Source organism: Anser anser, assembly GCF_964211835.1.
Source record: "Anser anser genome assembly, chromosome: 8".
In the NCBI taxonomy this organism is placed as follows: domain Eukaryota; kingdom Metazoa; phylum Chordata; class Aves; order Anseriformes; family Anatidae; genus Anser; species Anser anser.
Window position 1 is genome coordinate 8,357,221 of NC_139728.1, and position 16,653 is coordinate 8,373,873.

At 42.6% G+C, this 16,653-nt stretch overlaps 1 protein-coding gene across 2 annotated transcripts in view; it reads left to right on the plus strand.

The window, feature by feature from the left end:
• Nucleotides 1-16,653, plus strand: part of ATF6 (activating transcription factor 6) — a 78,527-nt gene that overhangs the window by 51,969 nt on the left and 9,905 nt on the right. For both annotated transcript variants that reach the window (XM_083846837.1, XM_083846838.1), the window contains exon 15: nt 8,525-8,609. In XM_083846837.1, coding sequence (XP_083702963.1) covers nt 8,525-8,609 — 85 coding nt within the window. The remainder of the gene's footprint in view (nt 1-8,524; nt 8,610-16,653) is intronic.

The window sequence follows — 16,653 nt, forward strand, 5'->3', positions numbered from 1 at the left end:
CGCAGTAGGTCTCCATATCCTTGTTAGTCTCCATAACCTTTTTAGTTCTTAATCCAGAAGAGATCTACGGCCCCTGTTTCTCTTTAACACTGCACAAATGCTTCGTGCTGACCTTCAAGGCTGAGCCCTGCTCCTGGATGTGCAGCAGTGCTGCCACTGGAAGAGAGTGGAAGAAACTCCTCAAAATGAGGCTTGTAATAGGGTAAATTTTTGATTCCCCTGAGGTCTCTGGGATTTTCACAAGGCTCTGGTTCACAGTGAGATGCTTCCCAGTCAGTTTAGGTTTTGCAGCCCAGGCCCTATCACATCTGGCAGTAGCACAGTTGATAATGAAAGGCAGTAAAGATCCCTTCATTAAAGGGTTTCTCATGTGGGAACTAAACTGGATAGCCACCCTCTCTTCTGTGGGGATAGTGACCAGAAGGTGTTCCAGATCACAGTTAGGTGTTATTTGTAAAAGATTGTCTGGGAATGTCAGAAAAGTGTAACCTTATACTACAGGACTTTTTATTGACCGTGGGATTGAGTTATTTCTGGTAAAATGCTTAAATAAAAAGCATATCTCATCATGTCATTGCTGCTTGCAGTGAATAAGCTGTATAAACCACCTGCGCGTAGAAACACTGGGACTGGAACAGCACTGATGTGAATAGGAGCGCTGCTGGCAGAAATAAAAGCAGAAAAAGAAGCTCCATTCCCACCACTTCTGGGAGCTTTCCTGTTATGGGACAGTTTCTTTACACCCCCCGCAACCTCCCAGTCTCAAAATAGACTTAAAATGTAGAAAAGTGATTAAATTCTACGATTATGGTGTGGGGGTTGAATTTTCAGTTACAAACTTTATTCTTTAGCATACTGCGAAATCAGTCTGTGTTAATATGTGCTAGCCAAGCTCAATTTAATATATGGAGAGCCAGCACGCTTTCAAATTAAGTTAAATTGTTATTGTTAAACCCAAAACAGTAGAGCTGCTGTGGCCTCCCAGGGTGAGCTGTCAAGAACTGGTGCAGAGAGGCTAAGACCTTGTGAGTTTTTATGGCGGGTTTTCTGTGGATTCCTTGCAGTCGTTGTCCCATCTTCCACTCGCTCCCATCCACATCTCTGCATGTCGTATGTTTTCTGTAAGGATCCGTGATGGGCTCACTGGGGTTTCTAAACGTTAAAAAACAAAACGCTGACACCCCAACTTTAAAAACAGTGCAGCTTTCACGGTTTGTGGTATAACAGGCAAATAATGTGGCTATGTGGTTCGTGTAAAGGTTTTATCTGGTTTTCTCTTTTTTTAGCTTCTCTTAAAACCATGCCCATGCTTTTCAGATGTGAGGGTCAGACTGCACCAGTAGGATAGCAGTAGTTTCGGAGGCGCCCTCCCATCTACAGTGACCTCCCTGTTTAATGTCCTCTGGTAGCAAAAGCAACACTGCAGGAACTGCTGGCGTTTTTAGGCGGACCACTGCTGCATCCACTGTGGTGTATCCTCAGGACACCATATGGTTGCCATCACCCAAACAAATCAATAGTGAAATTATACAGCCACTTCCTGTACAAATTTGTAAACTTTCTTACACGTCCTCTTCAGTTGTTCTTCGAACAGACAGAGGAAACCAGAAACAGATATGCCAAGGCCTGATTCTCATTTACACCATGGGCCTCGTTATGTGCTTGGCACTGTCAGGAACTGCTGAGGAAAATGAGATTCAGCCCTTAGGCCATGGGTAGGCTGCAGGAAGTTCCCTTCTAGAACTTACTGGAAAGGAAGCTCGAGAACAGCTTCCTTTGGAGCCCAAAGAGGCATGCCCCAGAGAGCAGCTGGGGTTCAGCCGTGGCTGTGTGGAGGACCAGGTTCCAGCTTCCCAGTTAGGGTTTCCCAGTCAGGGCGAGCATGCCAAGGACTGTAATGGCGCTCGGTGCAGGTTTGATGGCCTACTTAGGAGATCAGGACGTGAACGTCACATCTCAGGCAACAGCCAGACAGCCTGAAGCAATTATTCTGAAATTTTCAGAAAGTGTGAAGTCTGTGGTAGATGAAAGCAAAGCTCTCCCAGCAACCCCGCTGTCGGCTCAGGGTTTTTAACACTCCAGCTCCTCTAAGGGCTCGTCCAGGGCCGTCTCTGAGGTTGCATGTAGCTTTTGGGGCCTGTGGAAGCACATTTTAATCTCACAGGCTTTGTGTGGCCAAAAGCGTAGCTCTAAAGAAGTTCCAGTCTCATCTCATTGACCTGAAATCCCTGCAGATGTCAGAAAAAATATGAAAGATGATACATGGATTTCATGCACGGCTTTTGTGGTGAAATAAACACTTGGTTTGTATCTGCTTCATCTTGAGATCACTAGGTGTGGCTGGATAGTTGATAGATAAGCTTTTAAGCTGTCAGGACATGCTGGGCAGTAATAAAAGTAGCATGATTAAAGAAAAATGGTACCCTCAGCAGCTTTGGGGAACTGCCAGCACTTGAGTCGGATGTGGGAAGCTCTTCAGTCTGCACGGGCAGTAGTTGTAATACGGTCTGAGAATCGCAGTTGTGAAGATTCAAGCTGGAAGAGATTGAGGCAGGATTCCCTGGGAGACCTGTTAGTCATAAACAGATGAACAAATGCCCAGCTACAATGTTTGTTTACTGTCAGAAATCTTCTAAAGCTGTCTGGACAGAGTACCCTTTGGCATGCCGAGGCGCCTGGCTTTGTTTGCCCTCTCCGCTTTGGCAGTGGCTTTGTCAGTTGCAATATTCTAGCACATTGCTCATTTCCAAGGCAGTGGTAAAGATCAAACCTCCTCATCAAGGGAAGTTACGAGAACAGCACTTCAAGGTTTTCCTTTGGTATTTTAGTCCAGTCTCCGTGGAGCTTTTATTCCTGTAAAGTAACAAATGTCACTTGTTTTTGAAAACAATGTCATTAGTTCATTGGAGATGGATCTCTAATGGGCTGGGCTCATCTGAACATCTTAACAAAGTCTGTGAGAAGAGAGATGCAAAGATAGGGTCTGTCTTACAGGAGAGGAGTCACGGCTTCCACGTGGAGCACATCTACCCTTTGCAGGGTACGTGCCCAAAACCAGCAGGGAAAGGTCAGAGGCACGGCCTGCCTGTTAACAGCATGACAACCACTGCTTACAAAGGCAGATGTGCTAAAAACACCGTAATAAAGTAAATCAAGTTAAAGTAAATTCAAGTTAAAGTAAATCAAGTTGCGTTCATTATTTTTGGGTAGGTGATGCTTTTGTGCAGGACACTTGAAAAAGCTTTTGAAAAATACTTATCCATACCTAAGCACGTCAGCTAAGAAGGTAAGAGAACTCTAGAGGAGTTGATTTGACCATAAAGTCACATCAGGGGTAGCAGGAAACACAGCTCATACTGAGAGTGCAGAGCCTTGGTGGTTTGGAAACCTGTTCCTTTGTGTCCCATGCCACTCGGATACTCCACAAATGCATGTACCTCTACTCTAAATGTTTCCTATAGCACCAATATTATTTTCCGACATCACAGGTAGGCTGCAAGCATTAATTCATGGTTGTTTCTTTCAAACAGACAGAAATGGGGGAGGAGCTCCATAGATTGCCTGTAATTATGTGGCATACTGCTCCCCTGGGAAGCGCTTGCTGCTGCGTGCAGCATTGCTGATGGAACATGCATTGCAAAACCCAAACCGAGCACTATTGCCAGTTCTTTACATTTGAAAGCCAAGAGTCCGGCTTTGGAAATGATGATAGCTTAACAAAAATAAATTAAAAGGTCTTTGGATTAGCATGTTTTTCCTGCATTTAATGAAACTTCCTAGTATGCGGTGATGATGTTTACTCTCTGTTCTGTAACTGTGAGAGTTAGAGATGATTTTTTTTAAATGAAGGCTAGGATGCCTGCAAATTGTCATGCATCTCTAGGTAGTAGGTACATTGAGAAACAAACCACCCATATTACAACTCAGGCTGAAGCTGCAGGAACAGCCAGTTTGGGAATATTCTAGCACAGTGGATGAGGCTTTCCTTTGCCAGTTGACTGTGGGGTTAAAGATACATGAGGCTCCAAAGCTTAATCCCTGTTAGAGCCTTGACAACATTGATCATACGTAAGAAGCCTTAAAATCTCTATTGCAGTTCCATGTGCTGTTGAGTCCAGAAGCAGATCAGCAGACACTGAAATAGCCAAAAAAGCAAAAAGATTCAGTGAGGATATTCATTTTATAGGGGTACCTAATTTCTTAATGTTTGCAACTCTGGTTAATTATATCCTGATTATATAGTGCCCTCAATGCTTTGTGGTTGCAAGAACTTAATAAATGTGATTGTTATCAGAAGTTTAACAAATAACTTCAGATTTTACCCCCAGGAAAAAAATGTGTTTCTGTATCCCAACTTAATAAATTAAGGTAATGCATTTGTGGCTGGATTTTTATTATCCATATCTATATTTATCTGTACATCTCATCTGGCTTCAATATCACCAAACTGTAGAGATGATCAAAAGCAAAATGAGAATGCTGAAGCTTGGGGCTCGCTTGAAATATTGTCTTTCCAGGCCGATATTTTTCCAGTCATTATGCCAGCACTTTCAGGTCTGCATCGTCTATTTAAATTGTCATCTCATCTAAGTGCAAATCTTGGCCCAAGCCAAAGCCATCTGTTGTTGGGTAATAGCTGTGATTTATTTTGCCTCTGGTTGATGTTCATGCTCATGGGCCAGATGCTGACTTGTAGGATTTGCTTTTATTCATTTTCAGTTTTATGCCATGTGTTAATATCACAAACGGTGTTTTAATTTCAGATATTTTTGTCTAGTGTTTAAAATTAGGGATGAGTAAGAGCGTCACATTCCCCTGAATGCACGTGGGATGGCACATGGGATGCAATTCAGCATACTTCGGAATAAGATAGGACAGGACAAAATGTTTTACATGTTAGAAATGCATTTGCACTATGTTTCTAAATGTCTGATTTATTTCTAATCACTTTACACTCATTTATGTTGCATACAAATAATTAGGTATTACTTTCAATAAAACTTGTAGACTATTTGAAGTCTTCTGGACTCAGGAAAATGTTGTAGGTAACCAAACTGTAGGCAAAGTATTTATGATATTCTGCATCGTACCTTGCAAGTTAGGACTGACTGTCAGAGGGACAGTCCCGCGTATTAAAGATGATAGGGAGCTGGATCAATTTCCTTAACTCTAGGTTAAAAAAGAACTAAAAACCTGTCCAGCTCTTTGTAGTAGAGATGGGCTGTATTCAACTTCCAGACAATCTGTGCATTTTGGACTTTAGCTCCCGCTAGTAGCTTGGACTTAGCACTGATGGGGTTTTTCTGTGTGTGTCTTCTCCAAAGTTGGTGTTGAAACACTGAGAAGTTGCGCAGCAACTCCAAAGCGTGTTTGGATGCACAAACGTGAGTGGAAATGACTTCATTGTCTCGCTGTCTGCTAGGGGAGCAGAAGTCGTTCCCACACTGTTCAAACCGTACCAGTAAACGAGTGGTGTAGCAGGTGAGTTGGTACATGAACGTACCGCTGTGCTGTGTAGTTTCAGGAGGCGTTTCAGAATCTGGAAGCGAAGGGGAAATAGCTCAGGTGTGGGCCACTCAGCTGAGCCAGCTGCATGACCCTGGGTACGAAATGGGGATAGACTCAGGGTACGAAATGGGGTGACCTTGTTCCCCCCGACTGCCACCACAGGATCGTACCAGCCCTGCAAAAGGGGCTTGAGCCCATTCAGTTGACTGATCAGCAAAAACCAGCTTGGTCATCTGGTCATTTTGTTTCAAGAACTATGAGGAAGGAGAGCAGATAGTGGTTATCTGCTGGGTTTCTTCTTTGCAGCTTTCAAAAAATAATTCACATAAGTGTAAAATTAGTTGAGATTAAATCTATTCCTGGTATTAAAAACATGGATTCTAGCTGCCGCAGAAATAAGAAAGCTGAATTTTACACCTTATTTTCTGGTAAGTTGTTTGGCACCACACCAAAGGCTTTTTTCCATTATATTTATAGCTACTCTTCTGGTGGTCATAGGTTTGTTAGGTTGTCCCTTAGCCTTTTCAGTGCAAGAAGGCAGAAGCCCAGTTCCCTCTGCCTCTCCATGCAGATACGTGGACTCTGGACCTCTGACCAGCTTGGTAGCCTCTGCTGGATTATCTCAATTTTTCTACCTATGCTTTCAAACTGCTGCTTTGCTCTGGAAGATTTTTTAAAAGGTCTGCCAAGAAGGTAATGATGTAGGAGGAAAATCAGGAATTCTCCTTATTTTGTTGCTATCTAGTAATTTGGTAACTTTGTCATGACATTGTTGTTTATTTCTGTAGAGTGACTCTGATTGTAAAGTCTGCGTGTTACTTCTTAATAGATTTTATACATACAGTAAATGAAGGTGCCATTAGAAACAAAAGTAAGTTGTGTCAATTAATTTACTGATTTTGAGGTAAGTTAGCAGAAAATAGTAGTAACTTCTAATAATTTCTCTGTACAGTACTTGTTTTTTGCCAGGTAATAATATTTTGGACTCTCAGAAGCATTGAAAAAAAATAAAAAAGACAAGGCTGACCATTTTTAAGCAGTGTTAAAAATAGTCCTGAAATCATGGCTTTGTTACAAACTGCACTTCTAATGGGCATCTGACCTTCAGGCTGTTCCCTTAAGATGTGGGCCCCATCGAATTTCAGAGCAGTTTTTCAGTGAAAAAACTTAAGTTGGTTGAAAAAAAGTTCGTTGTCTCACTGAATGTTGTGTTAATCTCAGTGGTTCAGGAATGAAATGGGAATTACACATGTAGCCTGAGAATTGTGCTGGAGTGGCTTTATAATTTTGGTACCAAGAGGGTTTTAATTATATTCATTTATTGAAGTCGTTTTTTTTTTCTTGTTGTCAGTCTTTTTTTTTTTTTGTGGGGAAAAGCAGTGATATTTCTGCAATATCTACAGAATATCTTGATATATTTAACACCTAACTTTGTGTGTAACTCAGTACCCTGAATCTTAGACATAACAATTGAGTGATTAGATACTAAAATGGGAAAAATGGTTCTCCTGAAATTAAGAAATTAACAGCTGTGTCCTGAAGGAAGTGTAATTCAGTCTACCAAAACCTTGTCCAGAAGCATAAGGCGTTTGTGTGCCTGTTCTTAGCCTTACCCAGGGAGCTGAAGAGCTGCTTGTAAGGTTTCTGAGTGCCAGTTTCATAAAATACCACGGGAGTTTTACAATTGGGAAAGCACGAAATAAGATAAAAGTACCAAACTTCCGTCTGCTTTTTACCTATGTGAGATAGATGCCTGGATCTTGAGAAGTGAAAGGCAGATGTTCAGGTCTGTTTTTCTGGCAGTTGCAAAAACTTCTTAAGGAGTTTGTCTCCGTGTGTTTGACATGGTGGCACCTGCTGGCTTGGTTCTTCTCAGTGACACGGGGTGAATTTGGAGCTGTTGGGACTGAGAGGGACAAACACATGGGAAAATAAACCCCTTGAATTCATTCTTTGGAGCCTGGGAAAGATACTTTGCAACTGGCAGAGTTGTTTCACTTAGAGCCTGAGTTAGGAATTTAAACTGAATTTGTCGACTATATCAACGCAGTCTTTTGCACTTAATTACCAGGAGAGAGCAAACGTACTTCCCTCACAATGCCCGCTGCATGTTGAGAGGAGGTGGTGAAGCAACCTTCTGTCAGAGCAGCTAATCTTTGAAAAGCTTGGGAAGCTTCCCTTTCATACAGTGGTCTTCCTTTGATCAGCATTGTCCAACAACATGGGAGATGCCTGCACCAACGCTTTATGCTCTGTTAGTTCTGTCAATAAGGTATGAACCCTCTTTTCCCAGATGACAAGCTGAGTGATGTGAGTTCAGCAACAGTTAGCAAGAAGAACTGAGGAAAGGCTGCATTTTTCCTGGCAGGTCAGGTCCACGTCTGGAGCTTCTCCTGCAGACGCAGCTTCTGCTGCTAAAAACCCGGGATAGTTTGAACCCTTCTGTCCTACGGCAGCGCCTAGCCACCTCCCAGCTGAAATAAACTTCCAAAGCATAGCTTTGCCATCAGACTTCCTTGGTGGGTTTTGTCAGCAGAGCTCGTATTTCACACCCCATCACAGCCCTAACTGATACAGCCCTGCAGCAAGAGGCATGTGGCATGAGCTTGCCATAGGTATAGCAAGACGATATTTATATAGAAAGCAGACAGCACTGCCAGTAAAGGCTCCAGTTCAGCAAAGCCCTTAACCACATGTTTAAATATCATTGAAGTCGAGTTCAATTACTTTAATCATATACATAAGTACTCTGTTGAACTAGGGCCTAATAGTAGTTTCCATCTCTTTCCACATGATCAAGGCCTTTTCATATTCTGCTGCATGCGATAGGGATTTCTTTTTGGTTGCACAGCATGAGCAACTGCTGTGACTTTTGGAAGACTCTCTCAACAATTTGAAATTGCTAAGCTGTCATAAATACTTCTATGTGGAATGCCTGTAACACAGAATGGAAAGGAATTTTCCCAGCACTATGCTTCCAGGGTAGATTTAACACATCTTTTCCCCCGTTTTTCAGGACCACCTGTTATTGCCAGCCACCACACATAACAAGACCAGAAGACCAAAGATGTCTATAGTGTTGCCAGCTGTAAACATCAATGGTAAGTGCAAAACATGAAAGAGATTGATAGGAGAATAATTTCAAAGAGATGCCTGACTTGTGTATGGAAGCCAAGCTTAGACTAAGCGGACATTGTTACAGCTTTGAAAAAGAAGTCAAACTGGTAGTTGACAAAGTTCCTCCTGGAAAAGTGGTACTAGCACATCATTCGTGCCTGGCATCCCAGACTGTTACAAGAGGCCTCGTGCCTTGTCCAGCAGTCTGCAGTCTCTCACTGTAGCTCCTTCAGGACTCTGTGGTAATGCCATCCAGTCCTGGTGATGTATACGTTGCTGATTCCAGTTACCTGAATATGATCTAGCTTCTCTAACTTGGTGGCTACAAAGGTTGCATTGAGTATTGGAGACTGTCCTGCGCAGAAAACAGAGAAAACAGCTTTGTACTAAAGGCACAAGCTTGTTAGTGAAAAGAAATGTTCTTGACCTCCATTTTAGTCCCATGTGAGAGATATGACTTGAACTGTGCAAATATATTAATTCATGCGATGAGGAACTGCCAAGTTAAGACAGCGTCACTGTCACACTGTCACAGTCATCAAATGCATCAAGAACCTTGTGACAGTACAAACTTTGCTTACTATCTATACACTGTAATGCCTTTTTAATACATGCTTTACAGTACAAGTGAATCATAAACCCAAATGTTTTTGTTAAATTCAAGCATGCCAAAAATATTGTCCGATGACATAAATTTCCATAAACAAACAAACACATCAGTTCGGGCTTGCAACATCTTATAATTATTGTTTTCCCATGCACTACAGTATGGTAAGTCTAGAGTGATAATATATAACCAGCTATCTTAGGGAAATTTTTATTAGATGTATCAGAATTATTTTTGGCATTTATCAGTCTGAAACTCCCTTTTCATGTCTGTTACAAAAATCCTTTTCTGGCTGAGCTGAATTATCACAAGCAAATGTGAACTTTATCACTTGGAGAATAAACCCTATTTCTAATTTACAAAGTATTTATTCTTAAAATGTTATTGAGTCTTAAGTGAGATAGCTGTTCAGTTATTGGAGTAAATATAATTTGGAAAATACACATCAGAATCCAGTGATAAATCTTACCCTTTATTAAGAATGAAACATTGTGAAATTATAGTTACTGGAGTTCTTCGGGATTTTTCTTCAGAACATCAGTAAAATCCAGGAAATAAAAAATGTCCTGGGACTTGGTAGAGGTGTTGAAATGGATCAGACACGAGGAGAGCAATTGCGTAAACAATGGCATCAAGCACTGCTTCCTCTGTGACACTCAGCCAGGTGTTAGGAAAAAAATTACAGGATACATAAGAGGCAGTGGGTACCTTGGCATAACGTTTAATTTGATAATTAGTAGATTACTGATAGGAGACTATTCCCTAAAAAGTTCTGCCTGGGGACAAACCCATTTCTCTCCTTTGAGAACATTGCTCCTCCACCCTATCCTGCCTCTGCAGGGACTGAGCATGTCCTGAAGAGGCATCTGGAAGTTCGCTGACAGCAAAGCTTTTCTCCAAGCTGTCTGCTCTGCTTTTAGGCCCACCTTAATTCTTTGTCCACCTGCGGAGAATTGGCTGCTGGAAAAGGCTGGGTCTCCCTGCGCGGAACTGTCAAAACTTTCAGTGAAAGAACTGCCTTTTCTCATGCCTCAGACAGGTCTTTGTGGAAGAAGGGAAATCTTTTTCACTGCCACTGGCAGACGAGGTGAAGGGAGTACAAGTGAAATGGCCTTTGCTTTGAATCTTTTTCAGAACTACTTCACTCGCTTTCTTCGACAGGATCTTAATTTTATCTGAGTGCTAAAGTTTACCCATGACACTTTACAAACATGAAACAGCTTTACAGTTCATTAGAGGACATTTTGAACAACTTGGACGGTCTTTTACCAGCAGGACTGTCATCCTTTTCTGATTGTGCTTTGATCTCTTGAGTGCCCTCTGAGCTCTGCTGGAGACTCTTTAGCTCAGTTGAGCAGTTCCCACCAGCAGCAGTGGGGAGCGAACAAGTGCGGGCAAAGACCAGGAAATGAAACGAGTTGTCAGTCACTGTCTTGTGTGACTCGACATGGAGGTTGGTGACATAGTTCTGCAAGGTTTGTTTGATTCTTTACACCCATGTACAAAACAGAATTTGGTTTGTAGTTCGAAAAGTTTTTCATAATTCTTCTTGGGGGAAGACTTGATATAAGTCCAGCAGTGCTGGTGCTTTTCAGCCGATGGCAAATCTCGAAAGAAAACTTTGTAATAGACGTGTGTGTGTGTGCGTTCAGTACAATGGAAGTTGTAGTTGGAATATTTAAGAGAATATTGTAAAAAGCAATAACAGTAAGTTATTCATTTTCAAGGCAAAAACTTGATAAAAACTATTCTGAATTTTATGTTGTAAAAAGTAAAAATGGCCGTTACCTTTTAAGTACGCCCTGCGTGCTCCATCTCTTGTTCAGCCTGAGTTGCCCAATGCCTCTCTGCGAGCATGAACAGCCAGCGAAGTCTCTACGGAGGGCTTCTGTGCAGGTGCCTGAAAGTGTGTTGACTCTGGAATATGTTTAAGTATTAAGGTGTTGCTTTTTTTTTTTTTTTTAAATAGACAACAACTATGTTGGTACATGTTTATCCCACCCCTCTTACCGATTGGTTTCTCCCCACCCAGTTCCAACCTCCTTTCCACGCTCACCAGGCCACTCCTGCAATTCGCAGCCAGTGCTTGCTATCAGCTTCTGCCTTTCTGCCTCCCCAGATGCTCTCATTGTCCTTTACCCTTGTCCCACTCCCCTGCTGGCTGCTGTCACTCGGTCCAACTCTCCCCTCGGCCCCTGCAGCCAGCTGAGCCCGCTTTTTGACCTCCCTCTGCCCAACTACGAAGCCCCAGCATTTCTGGACACAACTAGTAGTCAAAATAAAAATCTTTCTGATGGGATCTAAGTTAAGCCAGGCTTGATAAGCCTGGAGGGAAAAAAAGCAGAGTTGTGTAGCCCTAGTCCCACTGTACGTGGTTCTGGGAGTACCACTGGTATGACTTTGCTGAGAAGTTATTCCAAGAAGAAATATCTTGCAGTTTCTCATGGGAATGAAAGCCAACTGCAATTTACAGTTAAACTTCAGCTTTTGTTTTTAAGCAAGTCATGTTTGTTATGCTGGATTGCGGCTATTATTTTAGAAATCTAACTATGCACTTGAGACCAGTTAAGTCTCCAGTAGATTTCATTCCTAAATTTGCTTTTATTGTAATTCAGAGTCGTGTTGGCTCATTACACCAGTTCCAAATTGACATATAGGCGGTGCCTTGCTTGAAGTTTAAATGAAAACATTTGCCATTAGTCTTGTATTTACTTAACTGCTGCAAAAAATGCAGTGGGTTATAACATCGGTCTTTGGATCAAAATAATCTATGGAGAACAGCACAGCTAAGCCACTCTTCCGACCCCAAGCACGGGCCTTTTGTCTCTGCAGGACGTCCGCAGCTCTGCAGCGCAGCGCACGCTACCAGTAGTCCTCTCCATGCAGCGTGCAAAAGAGAGAACATGCGTACAGCCACTCCTTGTAGGAGATAGCAGTCAAAGTTCAGCTGAAGAAGACACTTGCATTAATGTATTTTTCCCCAGGCAAATGCCGATGTTGCAGATGTTGGAAGAAGCGTAGCTAGTGCCTTGGACTTTCTGCCAGTTACAAATACAAGTATTCTTAGTGCCAGCATCAGACCCTTTACCATGTGGAAACCAACCAGCTGAGTACTAAACTGCAGATTTCCCGTTCATTTCATGGAAGGGCTAATGTACGGTCTTCGCATCATGAAGATTTGGGATCCTTAGTGGTCTGGAGGTGAAGGGCTGCCCATCCTCTTACTAGAACCCCCTGGATATCCTGTACTATGTCAACATGTCCTTTGGCATTAGTCTCTCCCCTTTCCCTTGCTCCCAATACATAAGTGTAGAAGTCAGGGCCAGCGGTTGTTTACATGGAAGCTGTTTCGTGTGGATCAGTTCAGCTGCTAGTACATGGAATAAGTTACAGGAGTTGGTTACTTAGTCCTGAGTATCCATCGATCCAAGAGAGAGCTGCTGCGAGGAGAGCATTAACAGCAAGGCTGTTGAAAAAAGGGGAGTTTATCAGTTGCCTAGCAATAAGCAAGTACACGTCCAGCCAGCAGACAAGTCTAAAGTTCCTCACCTTATTTTCTGAGAACTGACAGCCATGAACAGAGAGTTCTGAATTTTCTGCAGATATTCTGGATAGGTCCTTGGTCTGATGTCACACAATGGGACTTGTCTTCAGCCTGCCTTTGTTATACTTGTTTGTGTGCCTGATCTTCTGTAATTTATCTGTTCCTGGATGGAGTTATCCTAAGAGTTGCTTCTTGTGATGAAGCACAACAGCCAAAGAGGCTCTTAGAGGTAAAAATCTACCGAGTGGAATGGAGTGTTTTGCAAAGTCCATATGCTCAGTTGCGTTGGCCAGCTTCTGATTGCAGCTATTTCCCTCGGCCTTCCTTTCCAGCATTTCTCACCCTACTGATGTAACAGACTTCAAAAGTGCTCTGAAATAATACACGTTTCAATTAAAATGGCTAATAACAAATATAGTGGTAAGGTTTTTTGATCAAAACCAGAGGGATTTCTGCCATCAAGTAGCACGGATATTTGCACGCAGCTACAAAGGACGTTCTTTCAACTGACAGCCATGTGCAAAAGCCCTTGCAGATGTCCAAGGCTGGTAGCAAACTCTGTGAAAAATCCATAAGGCAAACAGAACCCACACAGGCTGAGAAGGAAGATAAAAAACAAAATCTATTTGGGAAATGACAATGTTCTATAAGTTCTCATGTCTCGGGGTTAAAAAAATAGTCTCCAACTTCCTCTGCCTTCAGGGTCAAGCAAACAAAAGATGTCATTTCCGTCTTGCAGAAGAAGCAGAATTCCCAGTCATTGAGCGAAGAAGGTCTAAAACAATACATTTACGAGCGGCTGACTTTCCTTTGCTGCTTAACAGTTTAGGTAGCCTTCTATCCCTAGGTGTTGTCAGTTCCTTCTTCGTGCTTAGAAGCCAGATCTTAATCCCTGTAGCTCCCTCTCATGGCTGCTCTGCTTGGCCCCAGACTGGGAAGCATCTCTGGGCTGCACAAGCGTGATCTGCAGAGATCTTTCCCTTGCTGTTTCTGCTATGTCTAGATTTAACAGAAAGCGCTGAGAAATCAGCATAGCCTTATAAGTTACAGTGTATGAGAAGAGGGTCTGGAAGTTGCGTAGGTAGGATTACAACCTGTCTGTAAGATGAAGGTAGGGTGACTGCTAACGTCTTTTCGGAAGGTCACTGAGAATCCTATAAAGCAGCAAGGCTTCTCAATCAGGATATAGAAAAGTATATCTCAGCATGTCTCCATGCTGTAAGTCTACAGGCCATTTTCAAAATTTGTACATTTGAGGAGCACGAGTAGTTTGGTGAAGCCAGACCGGGACAAATCCAAGCCAAAGCTCGCTCTTGGCTAGGACTCTCTGCAACAGCTGATTTTTGTGCCTGGACTGAGACGTGGAGAGTCTGCTGTCCTGGTGTGCAGTCAGACAAGCAGCGTGTTGAGTTACTGTGGTTCTGCTGTAATAACGATGGTTTGCTAGTGTCACAGATGTGCTTCACCCCTTGAGCTCATCTAAAATTCTGCTCCAGAGGTCAGGGCTGAAAGCTTGGCAGAACAGGCTTTGTCAAGGAATTTTAACCACAGGTTTTAGTCATATTGTAAGATGTTGCTGGTCTCACTTCTTTTCTCTTTTCAAAGTGATGTAAAATTTCTGTTTACCAGAGCAGAATAACCTCCCTCATCTTTCCTGTTTCCATGAACATCAAAATTGATCATTGCCTAGATTCAACTTGAAACACAAGTTTTTGATAAGTTTTGTTCTTTGAGAGATTTTGCACTTCCCACCACTTTTCTGCTAATATACGTTGTCCTTGACAGGAAGGAGAAGATTAAATTAGTCAAAGAAGTATGACAGAAATCATTCAAATATTCTGCATGCAAAAGAAAAGGAATCCGTGTCATTTGAGTTCATGTTTAGTTAGTTAGACAGGAAACGATCAAGAAATGAAATCATGAAGGCTTATTCCCCTGTGACTTTTCATAACGGTCTGTTTACCTAAATTGCTAAATAAGTAACCTATTTTTAAGTATTCAAAAGAACAGGAAGATGATTTCAGAGGATCTTCTGTGTCTTTTTGCCCCTTCGTTAACAGGAAAATCTCTTGGGTTTTGTGTGATATAGCTGGCCAAGCCCCAGTGTGACTGGTCTTCCCTGGACAGGCAGGATAAATGCTACAGATGGCATTTTCTTGGGAACATGTTGTCCAAGAAGTGGAAGAGAATGAGTCACAAATTAATTGGACTTCAGATTTAGTATTTCAAGTGCCAGTGTAGAGTTACTACACCAGATTGTTTTTCCATATAAAAGACATGCTATATAAAATTCACACTGTAGAAGAAAAAAGGAACCCATGACATGAGCTGCCGGTATGGAGCTGCAGAAGGAGCCAGGTTCAGTTTGGAGCTGAGTGTGTGCGCGTCTCGCTGCAGAGAGCCTATCTCCTAGGTATCTGTTAAAGCTGGATGCTGATACTGCCGCGTAGGTACGCTCTCCCACCAAGCTGTACAGCGAGCACCGTGCCGAGAGCTGTGCTGCAAAGCAAGAAGGAAATTTTAATCCTGATCTGTGAGATTGCACTCTCCATCTCAGCTGTTTTGAACTGTGTTTGTGCGGCACGTCGTAATTCTAGCCTTGAGTCCAGCTGATCTGCCTTAATACATTTTCAAATGTTGTAAATTTAAGATTACATAATTCCTCTTAGTGTTAATTTAGAGGTGGCAAATACAGTTTTATGTTTGTGATACGTAGGCCAGCCCTGATTACTGGTAGCTCTTTATTTCTGCCGTGATCTGAAACATAATTATACATAATGAGCTCACCCTGTAAAAACATAAAGAGCTGAAACAGAGCTCGTAGATGAGGTTCACATTTATGAGTTCTGTCTTGAGAACATCACTGGAGTAAACCTAGAGATTAGTAAAAACACAGCAGTCCAAGACAGTCTTTTTCTGTGTTTTGATTGCAGTCTCTAAGGAGACTGCAGCCAGCTGGGCCAGCAGGACTCTGCCTTGTTCTCTTATCCCAGGCCCAGTCTTCACGCTGCAGCTTGCCTCGGCCACTTTGTACGGTCACCATACCTCTAGTGCTTCCCGTTGTGCTCCTGGCTGTCCTCCTGGTGTGAGCCAACGTCAGTGGTGCTGCAGGAAAGCGTTTGAAAAATATGTCCTGAGCACCTGAAGGAGATTTGCAATTTCAGTCACCCACCAGTGCCTTGTACATCCTCTGCCTCCATCCTGTCTCTTGTAGCCCCAGGTGAGGCCGTGGTGGCATCTCCCTGTACAGCACAAATACGTTCTGGGTGAATGCGGATGGAGAAATCGTTGCCAATCTGAGCTGCCCCTCTCCAAGAAAAGGAGGCATCTCTGTTTCTGAGCCAGCACTTGTATCTTAAAGCTGGAAATCTCCTGCTGATGTAGCTGGAAGGCAGAAGTCTTTGAAACTAACTTAGCATTTTTATTAGTGTGCCGCATTCGGAGAGGCACTCTGCGGCATGTGTGCAGTTTTTATTTATTTTTAATTAGCTGGCAAATCTATTGTATCAGGGAAGTTCACATGGAGGAAAGTGCTTGCCCCATGCAGACAGAAGCTTCAAGGAGGTGGTATTAAAAATACGCTTCTACAAGCAAGGGCTGATCACAGTATCTAAATAAATGAGGTAATTTTATGTATCCAAGTGAGACAGGTGGAAAATTCAGCTCACTATCTGGATAACATCCAACCTGTAAAGGCATTTGAACTGAAAGTGCGTACAGGCTCTCACCAGCCTTCACTCTTAAATCAGTTAGACACTTTAGCACTAGGGTACAAATGATACTGGGTGACAGAAAAGGTCCGTGTCAGTGAAAAAGTGATGGCTGCCTCCTGAAAAAAAATGAAGTCGACTAATTAAGTTAATTTTATCAGTAAGTG